At 30.9% G+C, this 15,244-nt stretch overlaps 1 protein-coding gene across 4 annotated transcripts; it reads left to right on the top strand.

Annotated features, from left to right (window-relative positions):
• Positions 1 to 6,704: 6,704 nt before the first annotated feature.
• Positions 6,705 to 9,933, top strand: LOC106322960 (lysosomal Pro-X carboxypeptidase-like). Of its 4 annotated transcripts, none has more exons than XR_001266599.1 (7): positions 6,705 to 7,159; positions 7,744 to 7,930; positions 8,107 to 8,240; positions 8,392 to 8,508; positions 8,596 to 8,734; positions 9,482 to 9,531; positions 9,614 to 9,933. XR_001266599.1 is itself a non-coding variant. In XM_013761110.1 (7 exons), the coding sequence occupies exons 1-6, from the start codon at positions 6,773 to 6,775 to the stop codon at positions 9,508 to 9,510; spliced, it is 978 nt and encodes a 325-aa protein (XP_013616564.1). In that variant the 5' UTR covers positions 6,705 to 6,772; the 3' UTR covers positions 9,511 to 9,531; positions 9,614 to 9,933. The 4 variants fall into 4 exon arrangements, 3 of the variants coding, with proteins under 3 accessions (XP_013616564.1, XP_013616563.1, XP_013616562.1); XM_013761110.1 differs by having other exon boundaries at positions 8,392 to 8,504; positions 8,596 to 8,723; XM_013761109.1 differs by having other exon boundaries at positions 8,392 to 8,504.
• The last annotated feature ends 5,311 nt before the right edge of the window (positions 9,934 to 15,244 follow it).

Here is a 15,244-nt window from a genome sequence, read left to right as displayed (position 1 = left end):
ATAGGACTGAAACCGACGGTATTTGGTGACACTCATAGCAATCTCTCCAGGTAAAAAAAATGGCATAAGAAGAGACAACCAGCAATCTCCCCAACTATCAAACTGGAAATTTTTATTCAATTATGTTTTTTACAAACTCTTTTTCAAAAAAGGAGGAGTTTCTTACAAACATTCAAAATTTGCTTTACGATATAGAAGCGAATAAAATTTCTACGCAATATCATATTTCCGCATTTCTCCATGATTAATAAATGTTGGATAATTCCAAGCTTATGGATACTTAGAATATTATTAGATGTTTAATATGTTAAGATAAACACAATAAGGAAACCTAGAAATAGGAAAATGAAGTTTCTGTTTAGGTTAGGTTTGTGTTTTCCATATTCCACATGTTAAAGAGAATTGTCATTCATATAAATAGAGATCTTATGGAGAGGTGTTCCATAAGGGAACTAAGAGAGAAACATTGAAAGCTTTAGTTTTGAGTAGTTTCTAAAGCTAATAAAAAAAGTTGTTCTTATAATTCTTTGTTTCCTAAGAGATTTTAATTGGTATCAGAGGAATGACAAGAAGTATGCTGAAGGCAATGAAGATGCCGAACTACTTATGGGGTGAAGCTGTACGACATTCAACTTACCTCATCAATAGAGTTCCTACAAAAGCCTTGAAGAATCAGACGCCATACGAGTGCCTTACATCGAGGAAACCAAATATCAAGCACTTGAGGATATTCGGTTGTGTAGCTCATGCGAAAATCATTGGTCCTTATCTGAAGAAGTTGGATGAGAGATCAAAGAGTATGGTCAATCTTGGAACTGAGCCGGGTTCCAAAGCCTATAGACTCTATGATCCAGACACAGGGAAAGTGATGGTGAGTGGAGATGTGATTTTCGATGAGAAGAAAGCTTGGAACTGAGCGTCTACAACAAACCAAGCTGATTGTGAACCGAGCATGCTTAAGTTTCCACATGAGGGTGATATAGAAGAAGGTAATGATCAAGGTGAGGATCATGGACAGGAAGCTATAAACCAAGATGAGGAAGAAGAAGAAGATGCGGATCACAATGCAAACCAAGACGGTGGAGGTCAACCGTTGGTGACTAGACAAGGCCGAACCATAACAAACCCAAGATATCTCGATGATTATGTGTTACTTGCAGATCAAGAAAGTGCAATGCTGTTGATCACAGTGGATGGCGAGCCAGAGAACTATTTTGAAGTTGAACACGTACAAGAATGGGTTGAAGCGATGGTGGCCGAGTTGGAGTCTATCACAAGAAACTAGACATGGGAGCTTGTGGATAGACCGGCTGGAGTGAAACCTATAGGGTTGAAGTGGATCTACAAGATAAAGAGAAAGGAGGATGGTACAGTGAGCAAGTATAAAGCGAGACTTGTGGCAAAAGGCTATGTACAAAGAGAAGGAATAGATTTCGATGAAGTACAACAGTGGCACGACTTGAAATTATTCGGCTCTTAATAGCACTCGCAACAGCAAATGGTTGGGAGATACATCACATGGACGTGAAGACCGCTTTCTTGAATGGAGATCTAAAGGTGTTAGTGTATATAACTCAACCCGAAGATTTCCAAAAGAAAGGAGAAGAGGATCGAGTTTATGTGTTACACAAGGCTTTGTATGGGTTACGCCAGGCACCCAGGGCATGGAATGTGAAACTCGATCAGGTTCTCAAGGAGATGAGATTTGATAAGTGCACGAAAGAACCATCAATGTACCGCAAGACTCAAGGAGGAGACGTCTTGATCATACCCATCTACGTTGATGATCTATTTGTGACAGGAACTTCGCTTAAGGTGATTTAGGCAATTCAAGGAGGAGATGTCTAAGAAGTTCGAGATGTCAGATCTAGGTAAGCTAACGTACTACCTTGGCATAGAGGTGATTCAAGGAGCAGACGGAATCAGAATAAAACAAGAGAGGTATGCTCAAGGAATCATGTGTGATACAAAGATGGAAGCGTGTAACGCAACTCAAATTCCAATGGAGGCGAATTTAAAGATCTCAAAAGCTGGAGATGAACGAGAGATAGATGCTACCGAGTTCAGAAGAATTATAGGATATTTGAGGTATCTGCTTCACACAAGACCCGACATGTGTTACGCAGTAGGTGTTCTTAGCAGATACATGCACAATCCGAGAGACTCTCACGGACAAGCCATCAAGCACATACTGCGGTATGTGAAAGGAACAAAAAACTTCGGTCTGTTCTTCAAGAGAGATGGGCCAAGGAGTGTCGATGGTTATAGTGACAGGAGTCACAATATTGATCTCGATGACGGGAAGAGCACGTCAGGTCATGCATTCTACTACGGTTCATCACTGATCACTTGGACGTTCCAGAAGCAGCAGACGGTTGCATTGTCATCATGCGAAGCAGAGTTCATGGCAGCGACAGAAGCAGCGGAGCAAGCTATATGGATCAAGGAATTGTTGAGTGAGATATTAAGCAAAGAAGCCGAGAAGGTCAAGCTTAGGATTGACAACAAATCAGCCATTGCTCTAACGAAGAATCCAGTTTTCCATGGAAGGAGTAAGCATGTACTCAAGAAGTATCACTTCATTCGTGTGTGTGTGGAGAACATACAGATCAAAGTGGAGCATGTGTCGGGTGTTGAGCAGAAGGCCGGCATCCTGACCAAGTCATTAGCAAGGATTATGTTCAAGCAAATGAGGAGCTTAATCGGAGTTCAAGAAATTGATCTCCCTAATTCAAGTTGGAATTAAGGGGGTGAATGTTGGATAATTCCAACCTTGTGAAAACTTAACATATTATTAGATGTTTAATATGTTAAGATAAACACAATAAAAAAACCTAGAAATAGTCAAATAGGAAAATGAAGTTTCTATTTAGTTTAGGTTTGTGTTTTCCATATCCCACATATAAATAGAGATCTTATGGAGATGTGTTTCATAAGGGATCTAAAAGTGAAACATTGAGAGCTTTAGTTTTGAGTAGTTTCTAAAGTTAATAAAAAAAATTGTTCTTATATAATTCTTTGTTTCCTAAAAGATTTACATAAATTCTTACAGTTCTACCATCTCAATGGAACTGGTCAATGGTGATACTATTCAGGAAAGTACATTACTAAAAGATGCGATTCCACCTTCTTCGTGGGGTTTGTCAATCAAGATCATATTGCTTTTTTTTTGTTTCCGTTAAAGGCACTGCTCTTTCTTAACTAATGTTACTATTTATGAGGTACCTAGAATTTAAGAACTATTCATAAATATACAGCCTGATGAAGCCATGGTCTAATCACACGTTTTCTTATCACATGTCTTGTGCCCAAAGCCGCTCTTAAAATTTGATGGTTCCATAATATTATGATGCATATAGTTATGAATAGAATCAATTAAGAAAACACAGGATAATATCTTATGATCCTCGTAGTTAGGAAAGAAATCAATAACAAATAACAATAAACATGATTTTATTTAAGTTGTATAACATAATATATTGGATTCAAATATAAGAAACTACACAATTGAATCATTAGAATATTTGTATAGTAGAAAAGGGGACTGGCTTCGTTCTTAAATGCTTAAATTTGAATTAGGGCTGGGAATTGTGTTATAACTAGGGGTGGGAATAATATTTGTAAAATTGATTTGATTCGTTATCGATTTCGATTTGAACCAAAAAGTTTGAATGTTTATGTCTATAACTATAGAAATCAAAACAAATACTAATATCTATTATTGACAAAAATAAAGTTAAACAGATTTCTAGTATGATTCGTTATATATATGTAGATATTTTAAAGAACTATAAATATAAATATAAATTATTTAATTAGTATATTTTATGTATGTTTTATTATATTTTATTTATTAAAGTAATTATTTTGTTAATAGAGTTTTAAATATTCCATGAAAAAGAATCGTTAATTATAAAATTATGTGTTTTAATTTTTAATAGCCTAATATAGGGCTTGTGCATAATATCTGCACCGAAAAAATGCCCGAAGTTTAAGATACCGAACCCGATTGGATCAGGCTTAAATATCTGAATGGGTCTATATTCCAAAATCTCAAAAATCGATACCAAAACTGACCCGTACCAAGAACCGAATGAGTATCCATACATATTCGAACATATAAATATATATTAGTTATAATTATACTTATAAATATAAATAGATTCTTTGATACAAATTATCCAAATCAGATTGTATCCCGGTTATTTTCAGATAATATCTATAAATATCTTTAAAATAATTAATATTAATAATTAGCCATAAATATAGGAATGACATGACATTGTAATTATCAAGCTAAATTAAGAGCAAAATCCTATTAGGAATTTTGCTTTAATAGTATATATAATTATTTATTTTGTAATAAAATATTCTTATTTTATATCATCTTTGATTTTACTTTTACACTTCTTTTTTAAAAATAAATAAATTTTATTTGTGCGGATCAAATTAGATATCCGATTAACTATATAAAAATTTTGAATATCTAAACACCAAATATCTGGATAATTGTAGATCAGATCGAATAAATGATTATCCAGACCACACATATCAGATCACAAATACCTCTAAAAATTTGGATATTTGATTTATATCCACCCCTAATTTGAATATGAAATTACGTATGAAGAAAACTGCTCTTTATGAATTCATGAAATGACCAGCGGTATCTTTTTAGCAATACCAATGGTATCTAAAACCTACAAGTTGCTGATCTGGAAATTTTTAAAAGTAAGTGAAAGTTTGGGCCAGAGGCACCATTACATATAAAGAAATGGGGTTACAGCTGAAATTGATTAAGTGGAATATAATTGAGTGGAATGAATTATTTTTGGGGTTCCCACTAAAACTTGTGGAAATTTAATGTTTACCTATTTCATGGTATCATTTTTCATTTTTACCACCACTAAAGAAACATTTTCAAAAATATATTCTTCATTAAGTGGCAAAAAACTATACCATTGTTATTTATATATATAATAGATCATTATTTAAATAAATAAAAATTAAAAATTAAAAAAAAAATTTATGTTTTCGAAATATACTTTCTCAAATTCGAACTTTTTCAAAAAAAAAAATTTTGAATTTTTTTTTTCGAATTTTGTTTTTATTTTTTCAAAATTTCTTTTTGAAAATCGAAAATTATGTTTGAAACTATTTTTTTAATTTTTATATATTTTTAAGTATTTATTTATATATTTATTAGAATCATAAATTTCACTTTCCAGAAACCCTAACCCACCCCACCCCTCAACTCTATATAATCTCTAACTCTAGATTAGTTAACGCTAAGAGTATAAGTGTCTTTTACTTTTCATTAAAAATAAAGATAAAAGTAAATAGTGTAAACAAGAAAAATGATACTAGTAATGTGGTATTTGCGTCAATTTCTCCTCAAACTTCACCCTTAGTTTATCAAACACACGTAGGAAAAATCATGGGATAAATAATGAATATATATATTGAAGGATAATGTATCTTATTTTGCAAAGGATAATGTATTTTGTAAAATAGCATATCTTGTTGAAGATTTGTTTTGTTGTCCAAGCCGGGAAACAAATTCTCGCAAACAGGGAATTATATCGGTTCTTTACTTGGTCACCCATTAAACATCTTAAATGATACAAATTCCCAAATTTCTGTGAAGTTTATGTCAGTTTGGATTTTGGTTTAGAATAATGTTGGTTTTATAATACACGTTTGTATGTATTCATTTTTTTCAATTTTTACAGACTCTTTGCTAGACAATATTTGTTTTTAGCAAAATGTTTTGGCAAATTATAAATAAATGATGTGTTTTCGCCTATGATTTTTTTTTTTGAAAAACAGTACCCCAATATCATATAATCATAACGTGTTATCATAAAAAAATCATAGTCGTGTTTATTGCGTCAACTATATAAATACTTGTATCCATAGATTCATGTAAAACTAGGAATTTAACAATGATATATAAAGTACAAAAAAATCCAGAGTATTATAACAAACTTAACAAGGAAAAGATAGATATATGTATATAAATATATACTTTGTTAGTTAATCATATGGTTCTAATTTTACAATTAAATGATTATGTTTTTTTATCAAAAATGATTATGTTTAAGTATACATGACACATACGGGAAAACTTGAACGGAAAAAACTAATGTAGGGCAAATCTCCCAAAAATCCTGAAATTGTTTTTACCAAAAAAACACAAAAATAAAAAAAATGACAATTTTTTTTTTTATGAAAAAGACCATTATACACTTAAGATATATAAATATAAAAATAAATATTTTTTTAGTTTTTGAAAAAAATTTCAAACTCAAACTTTTTCTATTTTCGAAATATTTTCTTTGTTGATTTTTATTTTTCAAAATTTTTGTTTTGAAATCTGGAAAATTCATTTTGAAACTGTTTTAAAAAATATTTAAAACTCGGTGATTTTCCTATGCTCATGCACGGATATAAATATTTATAAAGTAAATATACTATAATAATTGATTGATATTTACTTTTAAATTATTTTAAAAAAAATCCTAAACGCTATCCGAGAACTCCACCCCTCATATCTAAAATATAAGTCTATATCTATGATAAAAAAATATATATCAAATGTCATGGAATTTCTCTATATTATATTGCATTGTGTATCTTTTGGGATTTATACATAAATACATTGTTGCGTGAGCTCGACTTGAGAAGCCAATTTGCCTAGTGAACATTTTTTTTTAGTGAACATTATTTATATAAAGCACACTAACTTACTAAGATAAAACACACTCTAAAAATGTCTTTTCCATTTACGATTCTCCTACCATTGGTCTTCTTAATATTGTCACCTTATTTCGTATCTTTCACACACTCCAAAGTCGCTCGACTTGGTATTTCCCCAACAACTAGACCGACAGAAACAGTAGATGCCTCTGCTAGTACTTCTGATCTCAAATTCTTCTACTACGATCAGATTCTCGACCATTTTTCATTCACCCCCGAAAGTTACCAGACGTTTCAACAAAGATACGCCGTCGATTCCAAGCACTGGGCTGGTGCCAACGCCAGCGCACCTATCTTAGCTTTTCTTGGAGAGGAAGCGTGGTTAGAAGTTGATTTGCACGATGTCGGTTTTTTCCAAGATAATGGTCCTCGTTTAAAAGCCCTTTGCGTCTACATAGAGGTGTGCTTGTGTGACTTTACATGAGTATATTATCAGAGCACCCACACCCGTAGTGTATTCAGCTGAAACTCTTAAAAATTTAACAATAATACTCTCTATGTTTCTTTTTCGTAAAAAATGTCTGACATTTTGAATAGATTAAGAAAATGATTGAAATTCATTTATGTTTATATTAGTTACACATGTTTAACTAGTAATATTTGAAAGTATTAAAATTATTTATAAAATAAATACATTTTATAATTAATATTAAGGTTAAAGTAAATATAAATTGCACTGAAATTAAAATAACACTCTTTACCTAACAATTAAAATGTCAAAATGAGACTCTTTGTGATAGTGATTAATAAAATTATTAATTAACTTTATAAAATAGAAAAGCAGAATTAACAAAAATAGGACTCGTAAATTATGAGTTTCTCATGATTTTTTGAAAGCCTTTCAATGTAAGAACATCACTTGCTTTCTTTCTTTCATTTTTCATTATTTTTTAGTGATGAGAGATTTAGTGCGATATCACAAATGTAGATGATCTTAGTTTCTTATTTAGCATATGTATAAATGTATACTCTAACGATATGCAGCATAGATATTATGGAATGTCTATGCCATTTGGATCGGCGAAAGAAGCATTGAAGAACGCGACTACGTTGGGGTATTTAAACGCTGCACAAGCTCTGGCAGACTATGCCGCGATTCTCGTGCACGTTAAGGAGAAGTATTCTGCGAAACACAGCCCAATCATCGTCGTCGGAGCATCCTACGGTGGAAGTAAGTCCACGTTATTATAGCTTACTTAATCTTTCTCTTTAATGTATATGGAATATTGTTTCGAGAAGAGTATTCTACGTGATGATCTCCCTTCAACGGTAATTTTTAAATAGCTATACATATGACTAAAATACAGTATCTTAAATAATGACAATTCTTTTTCGTGGTACAAAAAGTGTTAGCGGCATGGTTCAGGCTAAAATATCCACATATAGCACTTGGGGCATTAGCTTCTTCGGCCCCTCTTCTCTATTTCGAAGATACTCGTCCTAAATATGGTTATTATCATGTCATAACCAATGTTTTTAAGGTAATATATACAATAGACCATTTCAACATATTAATTGTTTTGGTTTGATATATCATAATAAACCCACTTCAGTTATGCAATTCTCATTAAACTTGTGCTGTTAAAAGTTTAGTCTTGACTAATATGATTTCCTAAAATATAATTTGACAAGGAAACGAGTGAGAGATGTTATAAAACAATTCGTAAATCTTGGAGAGAGATTGATAGAGTTGCTGCCAAATCCAACGGTCTCTTGATCCTTAGCAAAAAATTCAGGACTTGCGCGTACGTAAGAATGATAATTTTTCCTTTAATGCTTATCAATATGTAACCTACACTTCAGTACTTAAGTTGTTTTGTAACTAACAAATTTCAGTCCATTGAGCCGTAGCTTCGATATCAAAGACTTTTTGGACTCAATATACGCAGAAGCAGTTCAATTCAAAGGGAATCCCGGTGATTGGGTGGCTACATTATGCAACGCAATCGACAACCCACCAAACCGTAAAAATTATGTACTTGACCGGATTTTGCTGACTTGCTAATTTAGCACGCCGTCAACAAATTTAACAGAAATATTTAACAGAAATATTTGACGTCGTTTTTCTATTTTAATTTCAAAATTAATTTTATAAAAAATTTCTTTATTTTTTCAATTTTTTGGAATTTTAAAGATCTTTTTAAGTTTTTAGAAAATTTTGGAAGAGTTTTTATTTTTTAAAAAGAAAAATAAAATTTTAATTTTAATTTTAATTTCTAAATTAATTTTATAAAAATCTTCTTTATTTTTTTATTTTTTTGGAATTTTAAAGTTCTTATTAAGTTTTAAAAGAATTTTTTTTATTTAATATGTACCAAATAAAAGTAAACATGTTAGTAAGTACATTGAAAGTGCCAGTAGCCCAGTGGTAAAATACCTTGCCATTTGACCAACCAACTTGGGTTTGAATCCAGGGGTCTACATATTTTTAATTTCAAATCATGTAAAACGACGTCGTTTTACATCGTTTTACATCATTTGAAAACGACGTCGTTTCACTTAACGCCAACAATAAACGACGTCAAATATTTCTGTTAAATTTGTTGACAGCGTGCTAAATTGGCAAGTCAGGTAAAACATTGTTAATTAATTTTAAAGTCAATGAAAGTTTGGTGTTTTTTTGGTCAGTCCAAAAGTTTATGTTTCTTTTGGCAATTCGTGCAAAATTGTAGTTTTTTTTGGCCGAATTCTCTTTAATCAATACGTGTTACGGGGATTTCAGAGTGTTGGAGGATGTTTCAGATAGTATAGTCGCCATCAAGACACTTAAAGGTAATTTGTTGAAATTTTCAAATTAAATTAAGCATTACTCAAAAGTCGAGTAAGAATTGCACTTCTTTAATACCGAGAACAGGTACACATTCTCAAGATCTCAGCACGAGGAGAAAGGACGATCCGGAATGGCTGGTGATGCAAAGAGAAAAAGAAATTAAAATAATTGAATCTTGGATTTCAACTTATCAAAAAGATCTAAGAGGTCTTAACATGTCATAATAAGTTTAGATTATAATTTATATCCTTCGTAAAAAATAAGTCTTACCAGAAAGGGTTCATAATATATCTTTAGTATGTAAGTGAATAATTTGTACTTGCCGTGGAGTCAGTCAGTAGTCTTTTAAAATGGAATGGATATGAAAAACTATCCCCATATAGCTTTATTTATTTAATTTTTTTTGGTCGAATCCCTTTATAGCTTTATTTGTTAATACATCTGGACTAATTTCTCTAATTTATATCTACTTGGAGAACTTTTATTCTTTTACAAACATTCAGAATTTCAATATACTATAGTTTTTACAACCCACTTACAAACATACATATTGAAAAATGTACCGCCATGGTCTAAATACACGTTTTCCTATTACATGTCTTGGGCCCAATGCAACTCCTAAAATTTGATGGTTCCAAAAAAGCCTAATTAATTAATATTTGATCAAACCAAGCACCTCTCTAGCTTAGTAGCAGGCTAGCAGCCCACAACCACCCTTGCTTGTGCCCGAACTTTAGAAACTTTATTGCTGTAGTCTCTAAATCGCCTCTGTCAAAAATTTAACTTCATCAACGACAATCACATGTTAACTACGCTCAGATTCTTAAAGTAACCATCCGATCGGAGAACGCTAACGACAATTTTTTTTTTGTCAATAGAACCCTAACGACAATCACATATAAGGTTTATTATACTGCCATAAACTGAATAAAAATATGACCTTAAAATATAGGAGAATTTGTCAAATATGACTCAAAATTTGACTTTGATTGCAAAAGTATACCCAAACTTGAATCAAATGAAAAGTAACACAAAAACCTTGTGAAATTACATCCAACTCCTTGTGACCAAACAAAAAAACAGAACTTATTTTTACGAATATAGCCTCAGAAAGTCTTCTGAGTCTTCTGAGATATTGTACGTCGTCAAGACGATGTCCATGGAAGTCTTGTGGTATAGTTGATCTTAAAAATAATTTTTAAAATTTTTAAAAAATATTTGAAAAGTGAAAAATTAAAATCATGTAATTATAAACAATTTTTAAGTGATATAAATAAAGATATAATAAAATTGAATAGTTTTCAACATAGATGAGTGAAAGTAGTTAATCATGATATTTTTTGGCTTAGGGTTTGATAACATATGTTGTAGTATTGTATGTATTCTTAGGGTTAGATTTTAGAAAGCTTAAATATTTTTTTTGAAAAATTAAAATTTTTACGTATATGTGTTTATTTTTGTGTATAGTAAACACTTTTTAAGTTTAATTTGATTTTATGAAGTGTTTAGTTAGTTAATTTAGTTAGTTAATTTAGTTTAGGGATTATGTTTAGGGTCTAGACGACTAACAGGTAAGTCGTCTGGCGATTAAAAGACTTCTCTGAAAGTGTTCTAACTTCCGCTAAAAATATTTTAGTTTCCCGCTAAAAATATTGAAGTCTTCTGGGCGACTTACAAGTCGTCTAGGAGTTTTTTTATTAGAAAACTTACTTGAAAGTCTTCTGAATCGAAAATATCTAACCTTATTGGAAATTTTGTCTCCATATATAAAGAAAAAATTTGCACATTCTCTCTTCTCCTCTCAAATGGCTGCAACAAAAATGTTATGTTCCTGATTCTAAAACTCTCAGCCTCTCTCTAATCTCTTTGAACTTATAAACACCAAACTTTATATCAGTTTATTGTTTTTGTCTCATGTCTTTCTCACTAGTTTATCTTGTTTTACAGGTTTTTCATCACATGGTTCTCATCTTCCACTCATTTAAAGGTAGATCTATTAATTTTAGATATGTGTTTTTGAGTGTTCTATAAAGGTAGATCTATCTAATATTCCACTCATTTTTTCCGTTTTTTAAGCCATTTGAACTTTTTTGGATATGTAGGTTTTTCAGATCTGGATTTGGATATGCTGGTTTTTCAGATCTGGAAGACTTTTGGGAGGTCTTCTCAGAAGTCTTCTAAAATATAATGCGCTAGAAGACTTGACTTCGTGGAAGTCTTCTGACGGAGTCTTCTCTCATGTCTCCCTTTCATAACAGATCTGAATGTTTTGGTAAGTTTTTATGTCTGATTTTTCTTCATTTAGTAACCTCCTGTTGCATAAAGTTCTTACCTTTTACCCAAACTAAAACTCTTCAAACCCACTCTAATCTCTTTAACTTGAAAACACCAAACTTTATATGAATTTTTCATTTTTGTCTCATGTCTTTCCACTAATCTATCTTTTTGTTACATGTTTTTAACCAGATGGTTCTCATCTTCCACTTGGATGTGTGTTCTATAAAAGTATATTTATATAATCTTCCACTTTTCTCTATTTTTAAGCCATTTGAACATTTTTTTATATGCAAGTTTTTCAGATCTGGGTTTGAAGACTTCTAGCGCATTATTTTTTAGAAGATTTCCGAGAAGACTTCTCATAAGTCTTCCAAAGTCTTCTAAAATATAATGTGCTAGAAGACTTCCACGAAGTCTTCCAGAAGACTTCTGACGGAGTCTTCCAGAAGACTTCTGACGGAGTCTTCTTCCATATTATGTGGAGTCCAAGCTTGTCTTTGTAGAGGAATGATCTATAATACTTTTGTTTGTGGTATGTTTTGTGATTTGCATGTGTACTCCTTTAGTTGTGATTTTTTTTTTGTAAATTTGAAGAGATATTAATAAAACAGTTTGGTAAATATATTCATATTCCATAATATTATCTTGCCAAAATTACTTGACATAATTGAAGTTATTGATACAACTTCAATAGCAAAACACAATAACAAAAAAAACTAATCAAATTTATTACAATTAAGGGAGAAGAATTCTCAAGAAAACTTAGTCAAATTTACAAAAGATAAATCATTACATAAGTTCAAAGTCTTCTCGGAAGACTTAAATTTAAAGCTGAAAATTGAAATATAAGCAGCAAATTTAGGCGGAAAATTAAAATTTAAGCAGGAAACTCAGAATTTTAAGTGAAAATTGAAATTTCAAATTTCTTGAAAGTTAAAAAGTATATCTTATGATCTAAGAAAACACATTAAACCATGGTACTTGATATTCTTGAAGTTACTTAACACTTTTGAAAATTAAATAAACATATCTTAAAGTTACTTAACAAATTTACAAAAACTAACGTAACACTTCTGGAAACATTAATACACATGAATGTCAGTAAACTCATAATTAAAACCAATTAAGTTATGAATTTCATTCAGGAGCTCAAATATCGACTAATATACATGAATTAACGAAAAAATATTAAAAAGTCTTTATAGTTTTAGAGAAAATGAAAGTTTATTAAACATTGATGCAGACGACTTCCACGAAGGTCGTCTGGTAGACTTTTAGGAAGTTGTCCATTTGAGTTAGTTTTGCAATTTATTTTTAATCTAGACGACTTACATGGAAGTCGTCCAGCTTTGTTTGTTAAAAAAAAATTGAGTTTTGCATTTGACCGGATTGTGTCAGAAATTTGACTTTTTCTGGACAACTTACACATAAGTCGTCCAGTAGAAAATTAAAAAATTAATATTTTGTTATACCTAGACGACTTCCATGTAAGTCATCTCAAGTTAGTTTTGCAATTGAAAAATAAAACAAAAAAAAATTATTTTTTTCTAGACGACTTACACGAAGTCGTCCAAGATAAGCAATGTTTGACCAGAATCTCGGAATAAAATCATGGAAGACTTTCGTGTAAGTCGTCTAACGGACGACTTCCGTGTAAGTCGTCTAGAAAAAAATAAATTTTTATGCTTTATTTTTCAATTGCAAAACTAACTTGCGTCTAGGTATTAAAAAATATTGATTTTTAAATTTTCTACTGGACGACTTATGTGTAAGTCATACAGAAAAAGTCAAATTTCTGACACAATCCGGTCAAATGCAAAACTAACTTGTTTACCCTAGAAGACTTACATGGAAATCGTCTCGATTTTTTTTTAACAAACAAAGATGGACGACTTCCATGTAAGTCCTCCATCTTTAAACACATTTAAAAGTCAATTGCAAAATTAACATCTGCATTGACCAGAAAACTTCCTTATAAGTTGTCTACAGCCAGAAGACTTACCCGAAAGTCGTCTGGGCGAACAGATCTTTAAAAAAAAAACTGATTTCATAGTTTCAACCAGTGAGATAACTTGTTTAGCACACATAAGTCTTCTCCAAGCACCCAGAATCTCAAACAAAAGTGACCCACCAAGAATCGTAAGCTTCAATGGGTCTATGAACCATAAAAATTCTAGAATCAAAATCTTGGTTTTTTTTTATGAATATAGAGAGAAAGTGAAAGAGATGTTGTTTTTAGTTCATAAGAATTGAGAAAGAAGAAGTGTAAATCGATTTGAGGTAGATTAAGAGCTTCAAATTGGTTGTTCATGGTGGTTGGTGTATTGAAGACAATGACAATCTTGTAAATACTTGAAGTTGTTGAGGTTGAGAGAGTAAAAATGTCATTTTTGAAAAATAAAATAAAATAAAAATTTAGTGGTATTTTCATGAATAACCTGAACTTGTGGGGTGGATAGGACAAAAAAATATCCAAAAAAATATAGGTTAGTTTTGTAGTTGACTTTGAATTTTGAGTCTATTTTGCAAAAAACCCTAAAATATATGCAGATAAATTACTGTGGTGTACATATTCTAACGACAATAAGAGTTTCACAATTTGTTTTCTCAGCATACTTATTTTATTAAATACAAGACAATTATTGATCTGCAAGAACATAATTTTAGACTTCTTTTAGAGATTTTCAGAACTTTTTGGTGAGCATAAATTTTGTTGTTAACTTTAATAAATTAATTTTAATATATTAATTTAGGGTCTTATTTTATTTATTATTGACAAGTCAATGTAGGACACTTAAATAATTAGTTAATATGATATATTTGATTACTTACATTAACTATTAAACCAACTATTTTTCGTTGGCAAAAAAAAACTATTAAACTAACTATAAATTTGAATTTGCTTTTTTTAATTATAACAAAATCTGTTGAAAAAGCACCTAACGAAAAAAAAGAAGTAAAAATTTAAATATTTTTGTAAAATAGCACATTAATTAAAAATTTAAATGATTTTATAAAATTTTATTTGAAAACAAGAAAATAAAATTATATACTATTTTTATAAATTTTATAATTATATTATGTATTATATAATTGAATGGAATGAAACATATTATAGTCATAGTCATCGGTAACAATTAACATCGTGTAATTAAACGTATTAATCATAATATCAATTTATTGATAAAATTTGATTTTCGATCTAATTACACTACAAGAAAACAGCGGTATTCTGACGGACATTCCGACGGAAAATGAAATCCTCGGAATATACCGACGGAATTCCGAGGAAATATCAATCCGTCGGAATATTCCGAGGAAATTCGGAGGAAAAATGGGTTCCTCGAAAAAAACCGATGAATTTCGAGGAAATATTATAGCCGTTAGAGAGCCGTTGGGGGATTTTACAAAATTCCGAGGAAATTCCGACGAACTAGC

The sequence above is a fragment of the Brassica oleracea genome, chromosome C2 (genome assembly GCF_000695525.1).
Source record: "Brassica oleracea var. oleracea cultivar TO1000 chromosome C2, BOL, whole genome shotgun sequence".
NCBI classification, from domain to species: domain Eukaryota; kingdom Viridiplantae; phylum Streptophyta; class Magnoliopsida; order Brassicales; family Brassicaceae; genus Brassica; species Brassica oleracea.
Note: the sequence above shows the minus strand (reverse complement) of the source record. Positions and strands in the feature narration are given on the sequence as shown.